General features: G+C 46.2%; 1 protein-coding gene across 1 annotated transcript in view; it reads right to left on the bottom strand.

The window, feature by feature from the left end:
• LOC115141308 (chloride channel protein 2-like) overlaps window positions 1-17,135 on the bottom strand; it is a 73,775-nt gene that overhangs the window by 37,239 nt on the left and 19,401 nt on the right. Inside the window, exons 3-6 of the mRNA XM_065000477.1 lie at window positions 16,763-16,894; window positions 13,350-13,478; window positions 13,135-13,268; window positions 3,603-3,680 (exon numbers count right to left, since the gene is read on the bottom strand). Of these exons, the coding sequence (XP_064856549.1) occupies window positions 3,603-3,680; window positions 13,135-13,268; window positions 13,350-13,478; window positions 16,763-16,894 (473 nt within the window). The remainder of the gene's footprint in view (window positions 1-3,602; window positions 3,681-13,134; window positions 13,269-13,349; window positions 13,479-16,762; window positions 16,895-17,135) is intronic.

Below are 17,135 nucleotides of genomic sequence, written 5' to 3'. Positions count from 1 at the left end.
GATAATGCATTTCACCATGGAATATACAATTTCACACCAACAGGTTGGCATGAACAGTTAAAACATTGTGCTCTCCAACGCACCTCAGTTTGCCTGTCACAACAAGGAAATATGAAGAATTCTTCTCCAACTACCAGGACAAATAAAGTAAGCAAGCATTTATATTTCTTTAGCTTTGCAAGAGCGCTAAAGTGTTAATTCCTAAACATGATTACTTTGTAGGTAATATTTGAATGAACAAATGCATGGATGGAAGAGTAATTCATGTGGAATCGCAAACAAAAGCCATAAAATGAGGCATATTCATATACAGTACAGACACAACACAGAGAGGAGGGGTAAGAGAGAGAGGATGAGGGAAGGAGAGAGGCGAAAGGGAGCCAAGGGAGAGAAGGAAAATATTAACTTCTTATGGATGGGGGCAGTATTGAGTAGCTTGGATGAATAAGGTGCCAAGAGGTGCCCAGAGTAAACTACCTGCTACTCAGTCCCAGTTGCTAATATATGCATATTATTAGTATATTTTGATAGAAAACACTCAGTTTCTAAAACTGTTTGAATGATGTTCTGATAACAGAACTCATATGACAGGCAAAAACCTGAGAAAAAATCCAACCAGGAAGTGGGAAATCTGAGGTTGGTCGTTTTTCAACTCATTCCCTATTGACGATACAGTGGGATATTGGTCATGTTGCACTTCCTAAGTCTTCCACTAGATGTCAACAGTCTTTAGAACCTTGCTTGATGCTTCTACTGTGAAGTGGGGGCGAATGAGAGGGGAATGAGTCAGAGGTCTGCCAGAATGCCTTGAGCTCGTGACGCTCGTTCACGTGAGAGCAAGCTCTGTTCCATTGCATTTCTACAGATAAAGGAATTCTCCGGTTGGAACATTATTGAAGATTTATGTTAAAAACATACTAAAGATTGATTCTATACTTCGTTTAACATGTTTCTACGGACTGTAACGGAACTTTTTGACTTTGGCTCATAGTGAACGCACTTCGTGAGTTTGGATTTGTTTATCAAACGCGCTAACAAAAGGAGCTATTTGGACATAAATGATGGACATTACCGAACAAAACAAACATTTATTGTGGAACTGCGATTCCTGGGAGTGCATTCTGATGAAGATCATCAAAAGTAAGTGAATATTTATAATGTTATTTCTGACTTCTGTTGACTGCACAATATGGCTGATATCTTTTTGTCTTGTTTGGCCTCTGAGCGCCGTACTCAGAAAATTGCATGGTCTGCTTTTTCCGTAAAGCTTTTTTGAAATCTGACACAGCGGTTGCATTAAGGAGAAGTGTATCTAAAGTTCCATGTATAACACTTGTATTTTCATCAACATTGAGTATTTCTGTAAATTGATGTGGCTCTCTGCAAAATCACCGGATGTTTTTGGAACTACTGAATATAACGCGCCAATGTATACTGAGATTTTCTGATATAAATATGAACTTTATCGAACAAAACATACATGTATTGTGTAACATGAAGTCCTATGAGTGTCATCTGATAAAAATCATCAAAGGTTAGTGATTAATTCTATCTCTATTTCTGATTTTTGTGACTCCTCTCTTTGGCTGGAAAAATGGCTGTGTTTTTCTGTGACTTTCTGTAATTGTTTGTGGTGCTTTCGCCGTAAAGCCTATTTGAAATCGGACACTGTGGTGGGATTAACAAGAAGTGTATCTTTAAAATGGTTTGAAATACTTGTATGTTTGAGTCATTTTAATGATGAGATTTCTGTTGTTTTGAATTTGACACCCCCTGCACTTACACTGGCTGCTTTCTTGGGAACAGGAACAATGGTGGCCCTTTTGAAGCATGTGGGAACAGCAGACTGGGATAAGGATGGATTGAGTGTGTCCGTAAACACACCAGCCAGCTGGTCTGCGCATGCTCTGAGGACGAGGCTGGGGATGCCATTTGGGCCTGCAGCCTTGCGAGGGTTAACACGTTTAAATGTTTTACTCACGTCGGCTGCAGTGAAGGAGAATTTGCAGGTTTTGGTAGCGGGCCGTGTCAGTGGCACTGAATTGTCCTCAAAGTGAGCAATGAAGTTGTTTAGTCTGCCTGGTAGCAAGACATCCTGGTCCGCAACGGGCTGGTTTTCTTTTTGTAATCCGTGATTGACTGTAGACCCTGCCACATACCTCTTGTGTCTGAGCCGTTGAATTGCGACTCTACTTTGTCTCGATACTGACGCTTAGCTTGTTTGATTGCCTTGCGGAGGGAATAGCTACACTGTTTTTATTTGGTCATGTTTCTGGTCACCTTGTCATGATTAAAAGCAGTGGTTCGCACTTTCAGTTTCGCGCGAATGCTGCCATCAATCCACGGTTTCTGGTTTGGGAATGTTTTAATAGTTGCTGTGGGTACGACATCGCCGATGCGCTTGCTAGTGAACTCGCTCACCGAATCAGCATATTCGTCAATGTTGTTGTTTGACGCAATGCAGGAACATATCCCAGTCCACGTGGTCGAAGCAATCTTGAAGCGTGGAATCAGATTGGTCGAACCAGCATTGAACAGACCTGAGCACGGGAGCTTCCTGTTTTAGTTTCTGTCTATAGGCTGGAAGCTACAAAATGGAGTCATGGTCAGCTTTTCCGAAAGGAGGGTGGGGGAGGGCCTTATATGCATCGCGGAAGTTAGAATAACAATGACCCAGGATTTTACCAGCCCTGGTTGCACAATCGATATGCTGATAGAATTTAGGGAGTCTTGTTTTCAGATTAGCCTTGTTAAAATCCCAAGCTACAATGAATGCAGCCTCAGGACATGTGGTTTCCAGTTTACATAGTCAAATAACGTTCGTTCAGGGCCATCTGTGTCTGCTTGGGGAGGAATATATGCGGCTGTGATTATAATCGAAGAGAATTCTCCTCGTAGATAATGCGGTCGACATTTGATTGTGAGGAATTCCAAGTCAGGTGAACAGAAGGACTTGAGTTCCTGTATGTTGTTATGATCACATCACGCCTCGTTAATCATAAGGCAACCCCCCCCCGCCCCTCTTCTTACCAGAAAGATGCTTGTTTCTGTCGGCGCGATGCGTGAAGAAAACAGCTGGCTGTACCGACTCCACTAGCGTATCTCGAGTGAGCCATGTTTCCATGAAGCAAAGAACGTTAGTTTCTTATGTCTCTCTGGAATGCTACCTTTGCTCAGATTTCATCTACCTTGTTGTCAAGAGACGACATTGGCGAGTAGTATGCTCGGGAGCGGTGCGCGATGTGCCTGTCTCCGTAGCCTGACCAGAAGACCGCTTCGTCTGCACCTTTTACGGTGTCGTTGTTTTGGTTTGCCGGCTGGGATCTGATCCATTGTCCCTGGTGGTGGGCAAAACAGAGGATCCGCTTCGGGAAAGTCGTATTCCTGGTCGTAATGATGGTGAGTTGATGTTGCTCTTAAATCCAAATAGATATCCAAATAGATGATAAATAGATATAGTGATAGTGATAAGATGTACTGTGGTTTAGTTGTGAGGTCAGGGTATGGAAGTGAAATACTGACAGAGGCATGTATAGTGTTGAAAGCTTATTAAGAACATATTGGTAACAATGTGGTAACGTGTGTGTACAGGTGTAGTTTACCTCATAGATTCCTCCAAACAGAGACATGAACTTGCAGAGAAGTGCAGCACCGAGACTGGCAATGTGAACAAACGGACTCTAGAGAGGAAGAAAGAATGACATGAATTATTTCTTAAAACACTTGGTATATATATTTTTGTTACATACTTAAAGAAAACCACATCACACTTAAACTTCAGTTTCACTCACCCCGGAATAAAAACAAGTCACATTTTGCCAAAAGGGTCAATGTAGTCCAGAGGTTTAAAACAGAAACATATCGGAAAGTGTGACACCCTCCAGGAGACTAACCTACTCCGGGTGTTGAGAAGAAACACTTCTCCCCAATACAACTAGTCTCTTTCTCTCTCTCCCTCTCCACTTTGTTTACCTCTCAGAGAGGAGGAAAGGTGTCCAGTCGTTCTCTCTCTCCCTCTCCTTCTCCACTTTGTTTACCTCTCAGAGAGGAGGAAAGGTGTCCAGTCTTTCTCTCCCTCTCCTTCTCCACTTTGTTTACCTCTCAGAGAGGAAGAGGGGTGTCCAGTATTTCTCTCTCCCTCTCCTTCTCCACTTTGTTTACCTCTCAGAGAGGAAGAAAGGTGTCCAGTCTTTCTCTCTCTCCCTCTCCACTTTGTTTACCTCTCAGAGAGGAAGAAAGGTGTCCAGTCTTTCTCTCTCTCCCTCTCCTTCTCCAATTTGTTTACCTCTCAGAGAGGAGGAGAGGTGTCCAGTCTTTCTCTCTCTCCCTCTCCTTCTCCACTTTGTTTACCTCTCAGAGAGGAGGAAAGGTGTCCAGTCTTTCTCTCCCTCTCCTTCTCCACTTTGTTTACCTCTCAGAGAGGAAGAAAGGTGTCCAGTCTTTCTCTCTCTCCCTCTACTTCTCCACTTTGTTTACCTCTCAGAGAGGAGGAAAGGTGTCCAGTCTGTCTCTCCCTCTCCTTCTCCACTTTGTTTACCTCTCAGAGAGGAAGAAAGGTGTCCGGTCTTTCTCTCTCCCTCTCCTTCTCCACTTTGTTTACCTCTCAGAGAGGAGGAAAGGTGTCCAGTCTTTCTCTCCCTCTCCTTCTCCACTTTGTTTACCTCTCAGAGAGGAAGAAAGGTGTCCAGTCTTTCTCTCTCTCCCTCTCCTTCTCTACTTTGTTTACCTCTCAGAGAGGAGGAAAGGTGTCCAGTCTTTCTCTCTCCCTCTCCTTCTCCACTTTGTTTACCTCTCAGAGAGGAAGAAAGGTGTCCAGTCTTTCTCTCTCTCCCTCTCCTTCTCCACTTTGTTTACCTCTCAGAGAGGAGGAAAGGTGTCCAGTCTTTCTCTCTCTCCCTCTCCTTCTCCACTTTGTTTACCTCTCAGAGAGGAGGAAAGGTGTCCAGTCTTTCTCTCTCTCCCTCTCCTTCTCCACTTTGTTTACCTCTCAGAGAGGAGGAAAGGTGTCCAGTCTTTCTCTCTCTCCCTCTCCTTCTCCACTTTGTTTACCTCTCAGAGAGGGAGAAAGGTGTCCAGTCTTTCTCTCTCTCCCTCTCCACTTTGTTTACCTCTCAGAGAGGAGAAAAGGTGTCCAGTCTTTCTCTCTCTCCCTTTCCTTCTCCACTTTGTTTACCTCTCAGAGAGGAGGAAAGGTGTCCAGTCTTTCTCTCTCTCCCTCTCCTTCTCCACTTTGTTTACCTCTCAGAGAGGAGGAAAGGTGTCCAGTCTTTCTCTCTCTCCCTCTCCTTCTCCACTTTGTTTACCTCTCAGAGAGGAGGAAAGGTGTCCAGTCTTTCTCTCTCTCCCTCTCCTTCTCCACTTTGTTTACCTCTCAGAGAGGGAGAAAGGTGTCCAGTCTTTCTCTCTCTCCCTCTCCTTCTCCACTTTGTTGACCTCTCAGAGAGGAGGAAAGGTGTCCAGTCTTTCTCTCTCTCCCTCTCCACTTTGTTTACCTCTCAGAGAGGAAGAAAGGTGTCCAGTCTTTCTCTCTCTCCCTCTCCTTCTCCACTTTGTTTACCTCTCAGAGAGGAAGAAAGGTGTCCAGTCTTTCTCTCTCTCCCTCTCCTTCTCCACTTTGTTTACCTCTCAGAGAGGAGGAAAGGTGTCCAGTCTTTCTCTCTCTCCCTCTCCTTCTCCACTTTGTTTACCTCTCAGAGAGGAGGAAAGGTGTCCAGTCTTTCTCTCTCCCTCTCCTTCTCCACTTTGTTTACCTCTCAGAGAGGAAGAAAGGTGTCCAGTCTTTCTATCTCTCCCTCTCCTTCTCCACTTTGTTTACCTCTCAGAGAGGAGAAAAGGTGTCCAGTCTTTCTCTCTCCCTCTCCTTCTCCACTTTGTTTACCTCTCAGAGAGGAGAAAAGGTGTCCAGTCTTTCTCTCTCTCCCTCTCCTTCTCCACTTTGTTTACCTCTCAGAGAGGAGGAAAGGTGTCCAGTCTTTCTCTCTCTCCCTCTCCTTCTCCACTTTGTTTACCTCTCAGAGAGGGAGAAAGGTGTCCAGTCTTTCTCTCTCTCCCTCTCCTTCTCCACTTTGTTGACCTCTCAGAGAGGAGGAAAGGTGTCCAGTCTTTCTCTCTCTCCCTCTCCACTTTGTTTACCTCTCAGAGAGGAGAAAATGTGTCCAGTCTTTCTCTCTCTCCCTTTCCTTCTCCACTTTGTTTACCTCTCAGAGAGGAGGAAAGGTGTCCAGTCTTTCTCTCTCTCCCTCTCCTTCTCCACTTTGTTTACCTCTCAGAGAGGAGAAAAGGTGTCCAGTCTTTCTCTCTCCCTCTCCTTCTCCACTTTGTTTACCTCTCAGAGAGGAGGAAAGGTGTCCAGTCTTTCTCTCTCTCCCTCTCCTTCTCCACTTTGTTTACCTCTCAGAGAGGAGGAAAGGTGTCCAGTCTTTCTCTCTCTCCCTCTACTTCTCCACTTTGTTTACCTCTCAGAGAGGAGGAAAGGTGTCCAGTCTTTCTCTCCCTCTCCTTCTACACGTTGTTTACCTCTCAGAGAGGAAGAAAGGTGTCCAGTCTTTCTCTCTCTCCCTCTCCTTCTCCACTTTGTTTACCTCTCAGAGAGGAGGAAAGGTGTCCAGTCTTTCTCTCTCTCCCTCTCCTTCTCCACTTTGTTTACCTCTCAGAGAGGAGGAAAGGTGTCCAGTCTTTCTCTCTCTCCCTCTACTTCTCCACTTTGTTTACCTCTCAGAGAGGAGGAAAGGTGTCCAGTCTTTCTCTCTCTCCCTCTCCTTCTCCACTATGTTTACCTCTCAGAGAGGAGGAAAGGTGTCCAGTCTTTCTCTCTCTCCCTCTACTTCTCCACTTTGTTTACCTCTCAGAGAGGAGGAAAGGTGTCCAGTGTTTCTCTCCCTCTCCTTCTCCACTTTGTTTACCTCTCAGAGAGGAAGAAAGGTGTCCAGTCTTTCTCTCTCTCCCTCTCCTTCTCCACTTTGTTTACCTCTCAGAGAGGAGGAAAGGTGTCCAGTCTTTCTCTCTCTCCCTCTACTTCTCCACTTTGTTTACCTCTCAGAGAGGAGGAAAGGTGTCCAGTCTTTCTCTCTCTCCCTCTACTTCTCCACTTTGTTTACCTCTCAGAGAGGAGGAAAGGTGTCCAGTCTTTCTCTCTCTCCCTCTACTTCTCCACTTTGTTTACCTCTCAGAGAGGAGGAAAGGTGTCCAGTGTTTCTCTCCCTCTCCTTCTCCACTTTGTTTACCTCTCAGAGAGGAAGAAAGGTGTCCAGTCTTTCTCTCTCTCCCTCTCCTTCTCCACTTTGTTTACCTCTCAGAGAGGGAGAAAGGTGTCCAGTCTTTCTCTCTCTCCCTCTCCTTCTCCACTTTGTTTACCTCTCAGAGTGGAGGAAAGGTGTCCAGTCTTTCTCTCTCTCCCTCTCCTTCTCCACTATGTTTACCTCTCAGAGAGGAGAAAAGGTGTCCAGTCTTTCTCTCTCTCCCTTTCCTTCTCCACTTTGTTTACCTCTCAGAGAGGAGGAAAGGTGTCCAATCTTCCTTCTCTCCCTCTACTTCTCCACTTTGTTTACCTCTCAGAGAGGAGGAAAGGTGTCCAGTCTTTCTCTAACTCCCTCTACTTCTCCACTTTGTTTACCTCTCAGAGAGGAGGAAAGGTGTCCAGTCTTTCTCTCTCTCCCTCTACTTCTCCACTTTGTTTACCTCTCAGAGAGGAGGAAAGGTGTCCAGTGTTTCTCTCCCTCTCCTTCTCCACTTTGTTTACCTCTCAGAGAGGAAGAAAGGTGTCCAGTCTTTCTCTCTCTCCCTCTTCTTCTTCACTTTGTTTACCTCTCAGAGAGGGAGAAAGGTGTCCAGTCTTTCTCTCTCTCCCTCTCCTTCTCCACTTTGTTTACCTCTCAGAGAGGAGGAAAGGTGTCCAATCTTCCTTCTCTCCCTCTACTTCTCCACTTTGTTTACCTCTCAGAGAGGAGGAAAGGTGTCCAGTCTTTCTCTCCCTCTCCTTCTCCACTTTGTTTACCTCTCAGAGAGGAAGAAAGGTGTCCAGTCTTTCTCTCTCTCCCTCTCCTTCTCCACTTTGTTTACCTCTCAGAGAGGAGGAAAGGTGTCCAGTCTTTCTCTCTCTCCCTCTACTTCTCCACTTTGTTTACCTCTCAGAGAGGAGGAAAGGTGTCCAGTCTTTCTCTCTCTCCCTCTCCTTCTCCACTTTGTTTACCTCTCAGAGAGGAGGAAAGGTGTCCAGTCTTTCTCTCTCTCCCTCTACTTCTCCACTTTGTTTACCTCTCAGAGAGGAGGAAAGGTGTCCAGTCTGTCTCTCCCTCTCCTTCTCCACTTTGTTTACCTCTCAGAGAGGAGGAAAGGTGTCCAGTCTTTCTCTCTCTCCCTCTCCTTCTCCACTTTGTTTACCTCTCAGAGAGGAGGAAAGGTGTCCAGTCTTTCTCTCTCTCCCTCTCCTTCTCCACTTTGTTTACCTCTCAGAGAGGAAGAAAGGTGTCCAGTCTTTCTCTCTCTCCCTCTCCTTCTCCACTTTGTTTACCTCTCAGAGAGGAGGAAAGGTGTCCAGTCTTCCTTCTCTCCCTTTACTTCTCCACTTTGTTTACCTCTCAGAGAGGAGGAAAGGTGTCCAGTCTGTCTCTCCCTCTCCTTCTCCACTTTGTTTACCTCTCAGAGAGGAAGAAAGGTGTCCGGTCTTTCTCTCTCCCTCTCCTTCTCCACTTTGTTGACCTCTCAGAGAGAAGGAAAGGTGTCCAGTCTTTCTCTCCCTCTCCTTCTCCACTTTGTTTACCTCTCAGAGAGGAAGAAAGGTGTCCAGTCTTTCTCTCTCTCCCTCTCCTTCTCCACTTTGTTTAACTCTCAGAGAGGAGGAGGAAAGGTGTCCAGTCTTTCTCTCTCCCTTTCCTTCTCCACTTGGTTTACCTCTCAGAGAGGAGGAAAGGTGTCCAGTCTTCCTTCTCTCCCTTTACTTCTCCACTTTGTTTACCTCTCAGCGAGGAGGAAAGGTGTCCTGTCTTTCTCTCTCCCTCTCCTTCTCCACTTTGTTTACCTCTCAGAGAGGAGGAAAGGTGTCCAGTCTTTCTCTCTCTCCCTCTACTTCTCCACTTTGTTTACCTCTCAGAGAGGAGGAAAGGTGTCCAGTCTGTCTCTCCCTCTCCTTCTCCACTTTGTTTACCTCTCAGAGAGGAAGAAAGGTGTCCGGTCTTTCTCTCTCCCTCTCCTTCTCCACTTTGTTTACCTCTCAGAGAGGAAGAAAGGTGTCCAGTCTTTCTCTCTCTCCCTCTCCTTCTCCACTTTGTTTACCTCTCAGAGAGGAGGAGGAAAGGTGTCCAGTCTTTCTCTCTCCCTCTCCTTCTCCACTTTGTTTACCTCTCAGAGAGGAAGAAAGGTGTCCAGTCTTTCTCTCTCTCCCTCTCCTTCTCCACTTTGTTTACCTCTCAGAGAGGAAGAAAGGTGTCCAGTCTTTCTCTCCCTCTCCTTCTCCACTTTGTTTACCTCTCAGAGAGGAAGAAAGGTGTCCAGTCTTTCTCTCTCTCCCTCTCCTTCTCCACTTTGTTTACCTCTCAGAGAGGAGGAAAGGTGTCCAGTCTTTCTCTCTCTCCCTCTCCTTCTCCACTTTGTTTACCTCTCAGAGAGGAGGAAAGGTGTCCAGTCTTTCTCTCCCTCTCCTTCTCCACTTTGTTTACCTCTCAGAGAGGAAGAAAGGTGTCCAGTCTTTCTCTCTCTCCCTCTCCTTCTCCACTTTGTTTACCTCTCAGAGAGGAGGAAAGGTGTCCAGTCTTTCTCTCCCTCTCCTTCTCCACTTTGTTTACCTCTCAGAGAGGAGGAAAGGTGTCCAGTCTTTCTCTCTCTCCCTCTACTTCTCCACTTTGTTTACATCTCAGAGAGGAGGAAATGTGTCCAGTCTTTCTCTCTCTCCCTCTCCTTCTCCACTTTGTTTACCTCTCAGAGAGGAGGAAAGGTGTCCAGTCTTTCTCTCTCCCTCTCTTTCTCCACTTTGTTTACCTCTCAGAGAGGAGGAAAGGTGTCCAGTCTTTCTCTCCCTCTCCTTCTCCACTTTGTTTACCTCTCAGAGAGGAAGAAAGGTGTCCAGTCTTTCTCTCTCTCCCTCTCCTTCTCCACTTTGTTTACCTCTCAGAGAGGAGGAAAGGTGTCCAGTCTTTCTCTCTCCCTCTCTTTCTCCACTTTGTTTACCTCTCGGAGAGGAGGAAAGGTGTCCAGTCTCTCTCCCTCTCCTTCTCCACTTTGTTTACCTCTCAGAGAGGAAGAAAGGTGTCCAGTCTTTCTCTCTCTCCCTCTCCTTCTCCACTTTGTTTACCTCTCAGAGAGGAGGAAAGGTGTCCAGTATTTCTCTCCCTCTCCTTCTCCACTTTGTTTACCTCTCAGAGAGGAAGAAAGGTGTCCAGTCTTTCTCTCTCTCCCTCTACTTCTCCACTTTGTTTACGTCTCAGAGAGGAGGAAATGTGTCCAGTCTTTCTCTCTCTCCCTCTCCTTCTCCACTTTGTTTACCTCTCAGAGAGGAGGAAAGGTGTCCAGTCTTTCTCTCTCCCTCTCTTTCTCCACTTTGTTTACCTCTCAGAGAGGAGGAAAGGTGTCCAGTCTTTCTCTCTCTCCCTCTACTTCTCCACTTTGTTTACCTCTCAGAGAGGAAGAAAGGTGTCCAGTCTTTCTCTCTCTCCCTCTCCACTTTGTTTACCTCTCAGAGAGGGAGAAAGGTGTCCAGTCTTTCTCTCTCTCCCTCTCCTTCTCCACTTTGTTTACCTCTCAGAGAGGGAGAAAGGTGTCCAGTCTTTCTCTCTCTCCCTCTCCTTCTCCACTTTGTTTACCTCTCAGAGTGGAGGAAAGGTGTCCAGTCTTTCTCTCTCTCCCTCTCCTTCTCCACTTTGTTTACCTCTCAGAGAGGAGAAAAGGTGTCCAGTCTTTCTCTCTCTCCCTTTCCTTCTCCACTTTGTTTACCTCTCAGAGAGGAGAAAAGGTGTCCAGTCTTTCTCTCTCCCTCTCCTTCTCCACTTTGTTTACCTCTCAGAGAGGAGGAAAGGTGTCCAGTCTTTCTTCTCCACTTTGTTTCCCTCTCAGTCTTTCTCTCCCTCTCCTTCTCCACTTTGTTTACCTCTCAGAGAGGAAGAAAGGTGTCCAGTCTTTTTCTCTCCCTCTCCTTCTCCACTTTGTTTACCTCTCAGAGAGGAGGAAAGGTGTCCAGTCTTTCTCTCTCTCCCTCTCCTTCTCCACTTTGTTTACCTCTCAGAGAGGAGGAAAGGTGTCCAGTCTTTCTCTCTCTCCCTCTCCTTCTCCACTTTGTTTACCTCTCAGAGAGGAGGAAAGGTGTCCAGTCTTTCTCTCTCTCCCTCTACTTCTCCACTTTGTTTACCTCTCAGAGAGGAGGAAAGGTGTCCAGTCTTTCTCTCCCTCTCCTTCTCCACTTTGTTTACCTCTGAGAGGAAGAAAGGTGTCCAGTCTTTCTCTCTCTCCCTCTCCTTCTCCACTTTGTTTACCTCTCAGAGAGGAGGAAAGGTGTCCAGTCTTTCTCCCTCTCCCTCTACTTCTCCACTTTGTTTACGTCTCAGAGAGGAGGAAAGGTGTCCAGTCTTTCTCTCTCCCTCTCTTTCTCCACTTTGTTTACCTCTCAGAGAGGAGGAAAGGTGTCCCGTCTTTCTTTCTTTACCTCTGTTTCACTCCGTTTTGACACTCACTCATGACCACTCGCTATGTGTCTCTCTCTCTACTTTTCAAACTGTCTGAAAGGAGGGAGAGGTCTACAGTCTTTTTCTTTCCAAAATGTATGCACTCACTGCTTACTGTAAGGCACCCTGAATAAGAGCATCTGATAAATCACTAAAATATCAAATGTAAAAATGTTTCCCTCCCTGTTTAACACTCATTTGTAGCCTGAACCCTGCTGCTGAAGTCACTGCTGGGCATCTGTCATTTATGCCACAACAGAGCAGAGTGGAGTAGAAAACTTTAAATGGTGCTGAAGTGTTATTGTCTAGAGGGAAAGATGCTGGGCTGTACACCCTATGTGTCCTGTCATTTAATTTTTTAAAATTTAACCCAAGCATCATCATTCTATCCCTCTCAGGACAGCAGGCTCACCTGTGAATGCAATTGGTTTAATGCATTCACTGTTTCATACAGTATAATTAACGCTCGCACACACATCTCACATGTACATCTTCTCAGAAACATGTGTGTACACAAACACCCTCATCAGGGTGTTCCTATACGTCTCCTCTCCTCCAGTGTATCATTGACTAATCTCAGCTCTTTCAAGATTACAATGATCAAATTGTCTTTCCCTCTTCCACCCCCCATCTCCTCTCCACCATCCTTCATCCCCCTCTCCTCTCCAATCCACCCTCCTTCATCCCCCCTCTCCTCTCCACCCTCCTTCATCACCCTCTCCTCTCCTCTCCACCCTCCTTCATCCCCCTCTCCTCTCCTCTCTACCCTCCTTCATCACCCTCTCCTCTCCTCTCCACCCTCCTTCATCCCCCTCTCCTCTCCTCTCCACCCTCATTCATCCCCCTCCTCTCCACCCTCCTTCATCCCCCTCTCCTCTCCTCTCCACCCTCCTTCATCCCCCTCTCCTCTCCTCTCCACCCTCCTTCATCTCCCTCTCCTCTCCACCCTCCTTCATCCCCCTCTCCTCTCCACCCTCATTCATCCCCCTCTCCTCTCCTCTCCACCCTCATTTACCACCCTCTCGTCTCCAATCCACCCTCCTTCATCCCCCTCTCCTCTCCTCCCCACCCTCATTCACCCCCCTCTCCTTTCCTCCCTCCTTATCCCCCTCCCTCCCTCTCCACTGTGACCAATGGGGTGGCCTGAGTGCAACGTGTGTGGCTGTATGACAGGGACACAGGACACGTGTAACCACAACCACATGCCTGTGTGTGTGTGCTTCACCGTGAGAACCACTTGTCCTGTGAATTACAGATTAAGTGGATTTTGCGGGTCTTCGGGCCAGAATTCATCTGTTGGCTGTCAAATGGTGTGTGTGTCTGCATAACAGTACTGTACTGCCAGCAACAAGTGACAACTACCCACACTCACACAAGCCTGACTGTGAGAAGAGGATGTGTGTGTATGCATCAGAGGACTGTGTGAGGCGAGAAGAATGTTTACAGAGTGTGTGTGTGTGCTGTGTGTAGAGAGTGCGTGTGTTACCTCCTTGCCCAGAGGCATGCCACTGCCCAGGGCACAGGTGAGGCCGATGACTTTGGCCACAAAGGTTTTAAAGGTGAGGTATTCTTTCAGCACTACACCCCTCAGAATGGTCTTAATCTCGGGGATACCTGAACCTAGAGGGGGGTTAGTGTGGGTATGCTATGGTCAGTATGTGTCTGTGTGTGTGTGTGTGTGTGTGTGTGTGTGTGTCTTACCTACGGCCTGTGGGGCCAGTATCTGTGTGAAGCCAGCTGAGAAGGTGATGAGCACCACAGGGTAGGTGACCCAGGCTAGGTACTGGAGAAACACATTACTCTCCAGGTTCACATACATCCACTTCTGTGCTGTGGACACACACACACATACACACACACACACACACACACACACACACACACACACACACACACACACACACACACACACACACCAAAATCAATTTGATGTCAATCATAAAGTAAAAGTACATCCAAAGTCATGCTTCAACTGAGACAGACAGAAGGATTAGTACCTCAACAACAGTAGAACACGCAGGACTCCCCTCCCTAAAAGGACTGCTTTACAGGGAGAGATCAAAAGTGTGTGTGTGTGCGCGCGTGTTTGTGTGTATGTGGAGAAAGGGGATAAGAGGATGTGTCTATATGAGCGTCTTGCTTCTAGATTACTCTCTCTTCACTTTCTCCACATGCATCAGTCTCCCCCTTCGCACACACACAAAACACACAAAAATGCAGCAATGTGTGTAAATGTCTGTTTGACTGAAGACATGATAAAAAAAAAATCAGAGGAGGTCATTTCTAATGGCAGAAAAAGACACACACACACACACACACACACACACACACACACACACACCTGCATGCAGCCCTGGTAGACAGTAATCTGCACTGCAGCTCATCATGAACACACACCCTGGTTTGACGGGTGTGTGTGCGTAAACCACAGTGTCTGAGATTATCTTGAGTGTGGCTTAATGTCTCCGTTAGCTGCATGCAGGAGATGTGTCAAATGAAATGATTCAGCCAAAGGAACAGTTTCAAGTTTTATTAGTTGTATGTACAGTTGAAGTCAGAAGTTTACATATACTTCGGTTGGAGTCATTAAAACTCATTTTTCAACCACTCCACAAATTTCTTGTTAACAAACTATAGTTTTGGAAAGTCGGTTAGGACATCTACTATGTGCATGACACAAGTATTTTTCCAACAATTGTTTACGGACCGATTATTTCACTGTATCACAATTCCAGTGGGTCAGAAGTTTACATACACTAAGTTGACTGTGCATTTAAACAGCTTGGAAAATTCCAGAAAATGACATCATAGCTTTAGAAGCTTCTGATAGGCTAATTGACCATATTTGAGTCAATTGGAGGTGTACCTGTGTATTTCATGGTACCACATTCATCTGTACAAACAATAGTACGCAAGTATAAACACCATGGGAACACGCAGCCATCATACCACTCAGGAAGGAGACGCGTTCTCTCTCCTAGAGATGAACATACTTTGTTGAGAAAAGTGCAAATCAATCCCAGAACAACAGCAATTGACCTTGTGAAGATGCTGGAGGAAACAGGTACTAAAGTATCTATATCCACAGTAAAACGAGTCCTATATCGATATAACCTGAAAGGCCGCTCAGCAAGGAAGAAGCCACTGCTCCAAAACCGCCATAAAAAAGCCCGACCACGGTTTGCAACTGCACTGTTTGGCCATAATGACCATCATTATGTTTGGAGGAAAAAGGGGGAGGCTTGCAAGCCGAAGAACACCATTCCAACCGTGAAGCTCGGGGGTGGCAGCATCATGCTGTGGGGGTGCTTTGCTACAGGAGGGACTGGTGCACGTCACAAAATAGATGGCATCATGAGGTAGGAAAATTATGTGGATATATTGAGGCAACATCTCAAGACATCAGTCAGGAAGTTAAAGCTTGGTCGCAAATGGGTCTTCCAAATGGACAATGACCCCAAACATACTTCCAAAGTTGTGGCAAAATGGCTTAAGGACAACAAAGTCAAGGTATTGGAGTGGCCATCACAAAGCCCTGACCTCAATCCTATAGAAAATGTTTGGGCAGAACTGAAAAAGTGTGTGCGAGCAAGGAGGCCTACAAACCTGACTCAGTTCTGTCAGGAGGAATGGGCCAAAATTCACCCAATTTGAGGAATGCTACCCGAAACATTTGACCCAAGTTAAACCATTTCAAGGCAATGCTACTAAATACTAATTGAGTGTATGTAAACTTCTGACCCACTGGGAATGTGATGAAAGAAATAAAAGCTGAAAAAAAATGATTCTCTCAACTATTATTCTGACATTTCACATTCTTCAAATAAAGTGGTGATTCTAACTGACCTAAGACAGGGAATTGTTACTAGAATTAAATGTCAGGAATTGTGAAAAACTGAGTTTAAATGTATTTGGCTAAGGTGTATGTAAACTTCCGACTTCAACTGTACATGGTATAAACCGTCGAACGAAATGCAAACTTGCTGTTCCCTTCGCAAAAATGCAACAACAATAAGAAATAATAAAAGACAATAATATGAACATAAAGTAAATGGTTCAGTAGAATAAAATAAACATTTTAGCATAAGTATAATACAGGACGGCACTTATGGTCCAATATGTACAAGTGTTCTGGGGAAGGGGGGGGGCAAGTGTTTAAATTGTGCAGTATTTAGCAATCATAATAAGAGTCTGGTAAAAGCAGTGGTGTGTGTGTGTGTGTGTGTGTGTGTGTGTGTGTGTGTGTGTGTCTGTGTGTGTGTGTGTGTGTGTGTGTGTGTGTGTGTGTGTGTTCTAGTGTGTGGGTGTAAGCGGAGGTGGTGGATAGTCCCTGTTGGACAGGTGGTTAGTCATCATGTATCCAGTTAAAAAAGCTGTACAGCTCATTTGTGTCAAGATAGAAGACTTCCACCTTGACAAGATATACACACAAAAGATACATTCAAACCTAATGGGAGAACACTGAGAATGTGCTTACACACAACATGGAGTCTAAGTAGTCTGTGTACCATTTGGCTTCCCTGGATCCTCACCCGCCAACCTTCTCTCCTCTCTCTCTTCTCCTCCCTCCTTCTCTCCTCTCTTATCCCTCCCTCACTCCCTCCCTCAACCTTCTCTCCTCTCTCTCTTCTCCTCCCTCCTTCTCTCCTCTCTTATCCCTCCCTCACTCCCTCCCTCAACCTTCTCTCCTCTCTTATCCCTCCCTCCCTCCCTCAACCTTCTCTCCTCTCCCTCTTCTCCTCCCTCCTTCTCTCCTCTCTTATCCCTCCCTCAACCTTCTCTCCTCTCTCTCTTCTCCTCCCTCCTTCTCTCCTCTCTTATCCCTCCCTCACTCCCTCCCTCAACCTTCTCTCCTCTCTCTCTTCTCCTCCCTCCTTCTCTCCTCTCTTATCCCTCCCTCCCTCACTCCCTCCCTCAACCTTCTCTCCTCTCTCTCTTCTCCTCCCTCCTTCTCTCCTCTCTTATCCCTCCCTCCCTCCCTCACCTTGTAGACAGGTTGCGATAGAGAAGTCGATGACCCAGTCGATGACCCAGCTGACTAGAGCCATCATTAGACCAAGGAATCTACCTCTCTTTCCCTTCCTAACTCCCTCCTTCCCAACTCCCTCTCTTACATTGTAGACAGATTCCGATACCAAAGTCGACCAGCCAGCTGAGTAGAGCCATGAATAGACCCAGGAGGATGAGGAATATCCAGTCTTCACCAACACAAGAGATGAGGAACTTCTGACAGCGCACCGTACAGACTGGAGGGAAGAGAGATACAGGTGCACACTGTTAGACGACAACGACAACACTTACTACTACTACAGTAGAGTCAAGTCAGTCAGAACTACAATATAAACAAACCAACACATCTTACAGACTGAGGAGAGAAGTGTAGCATTGTTAAAACTACATTGCCCATCTTGGAGTCAGGACCACCCTCACCATTTTTTACTAAGTTAACTTTTGCACAGACTAGTATCATTTAACACAGTGATCCTC

Source organism: Oncorhynchus nerka, linkage group LG14 (genome assembly GCF_034236695.1).
Source record: "Oncorhynchus nerka isolate Pitt River linkage group LG14, Oner_Uvic_2.0, whole genome shotgun sequence".
In the NCBI taxonomy this organism is placed as follows: Eukaryota; Metazoa; Chordata; class Actinopteri; order Salmoniformes; family Salmonidae; genus Oncorhynchus; species Oncorhynchus nerka.
Note: the sequence above shows the minus strand (reverse complement) of the source record. Positions and strands in the feature narration are given on the sequence as shown.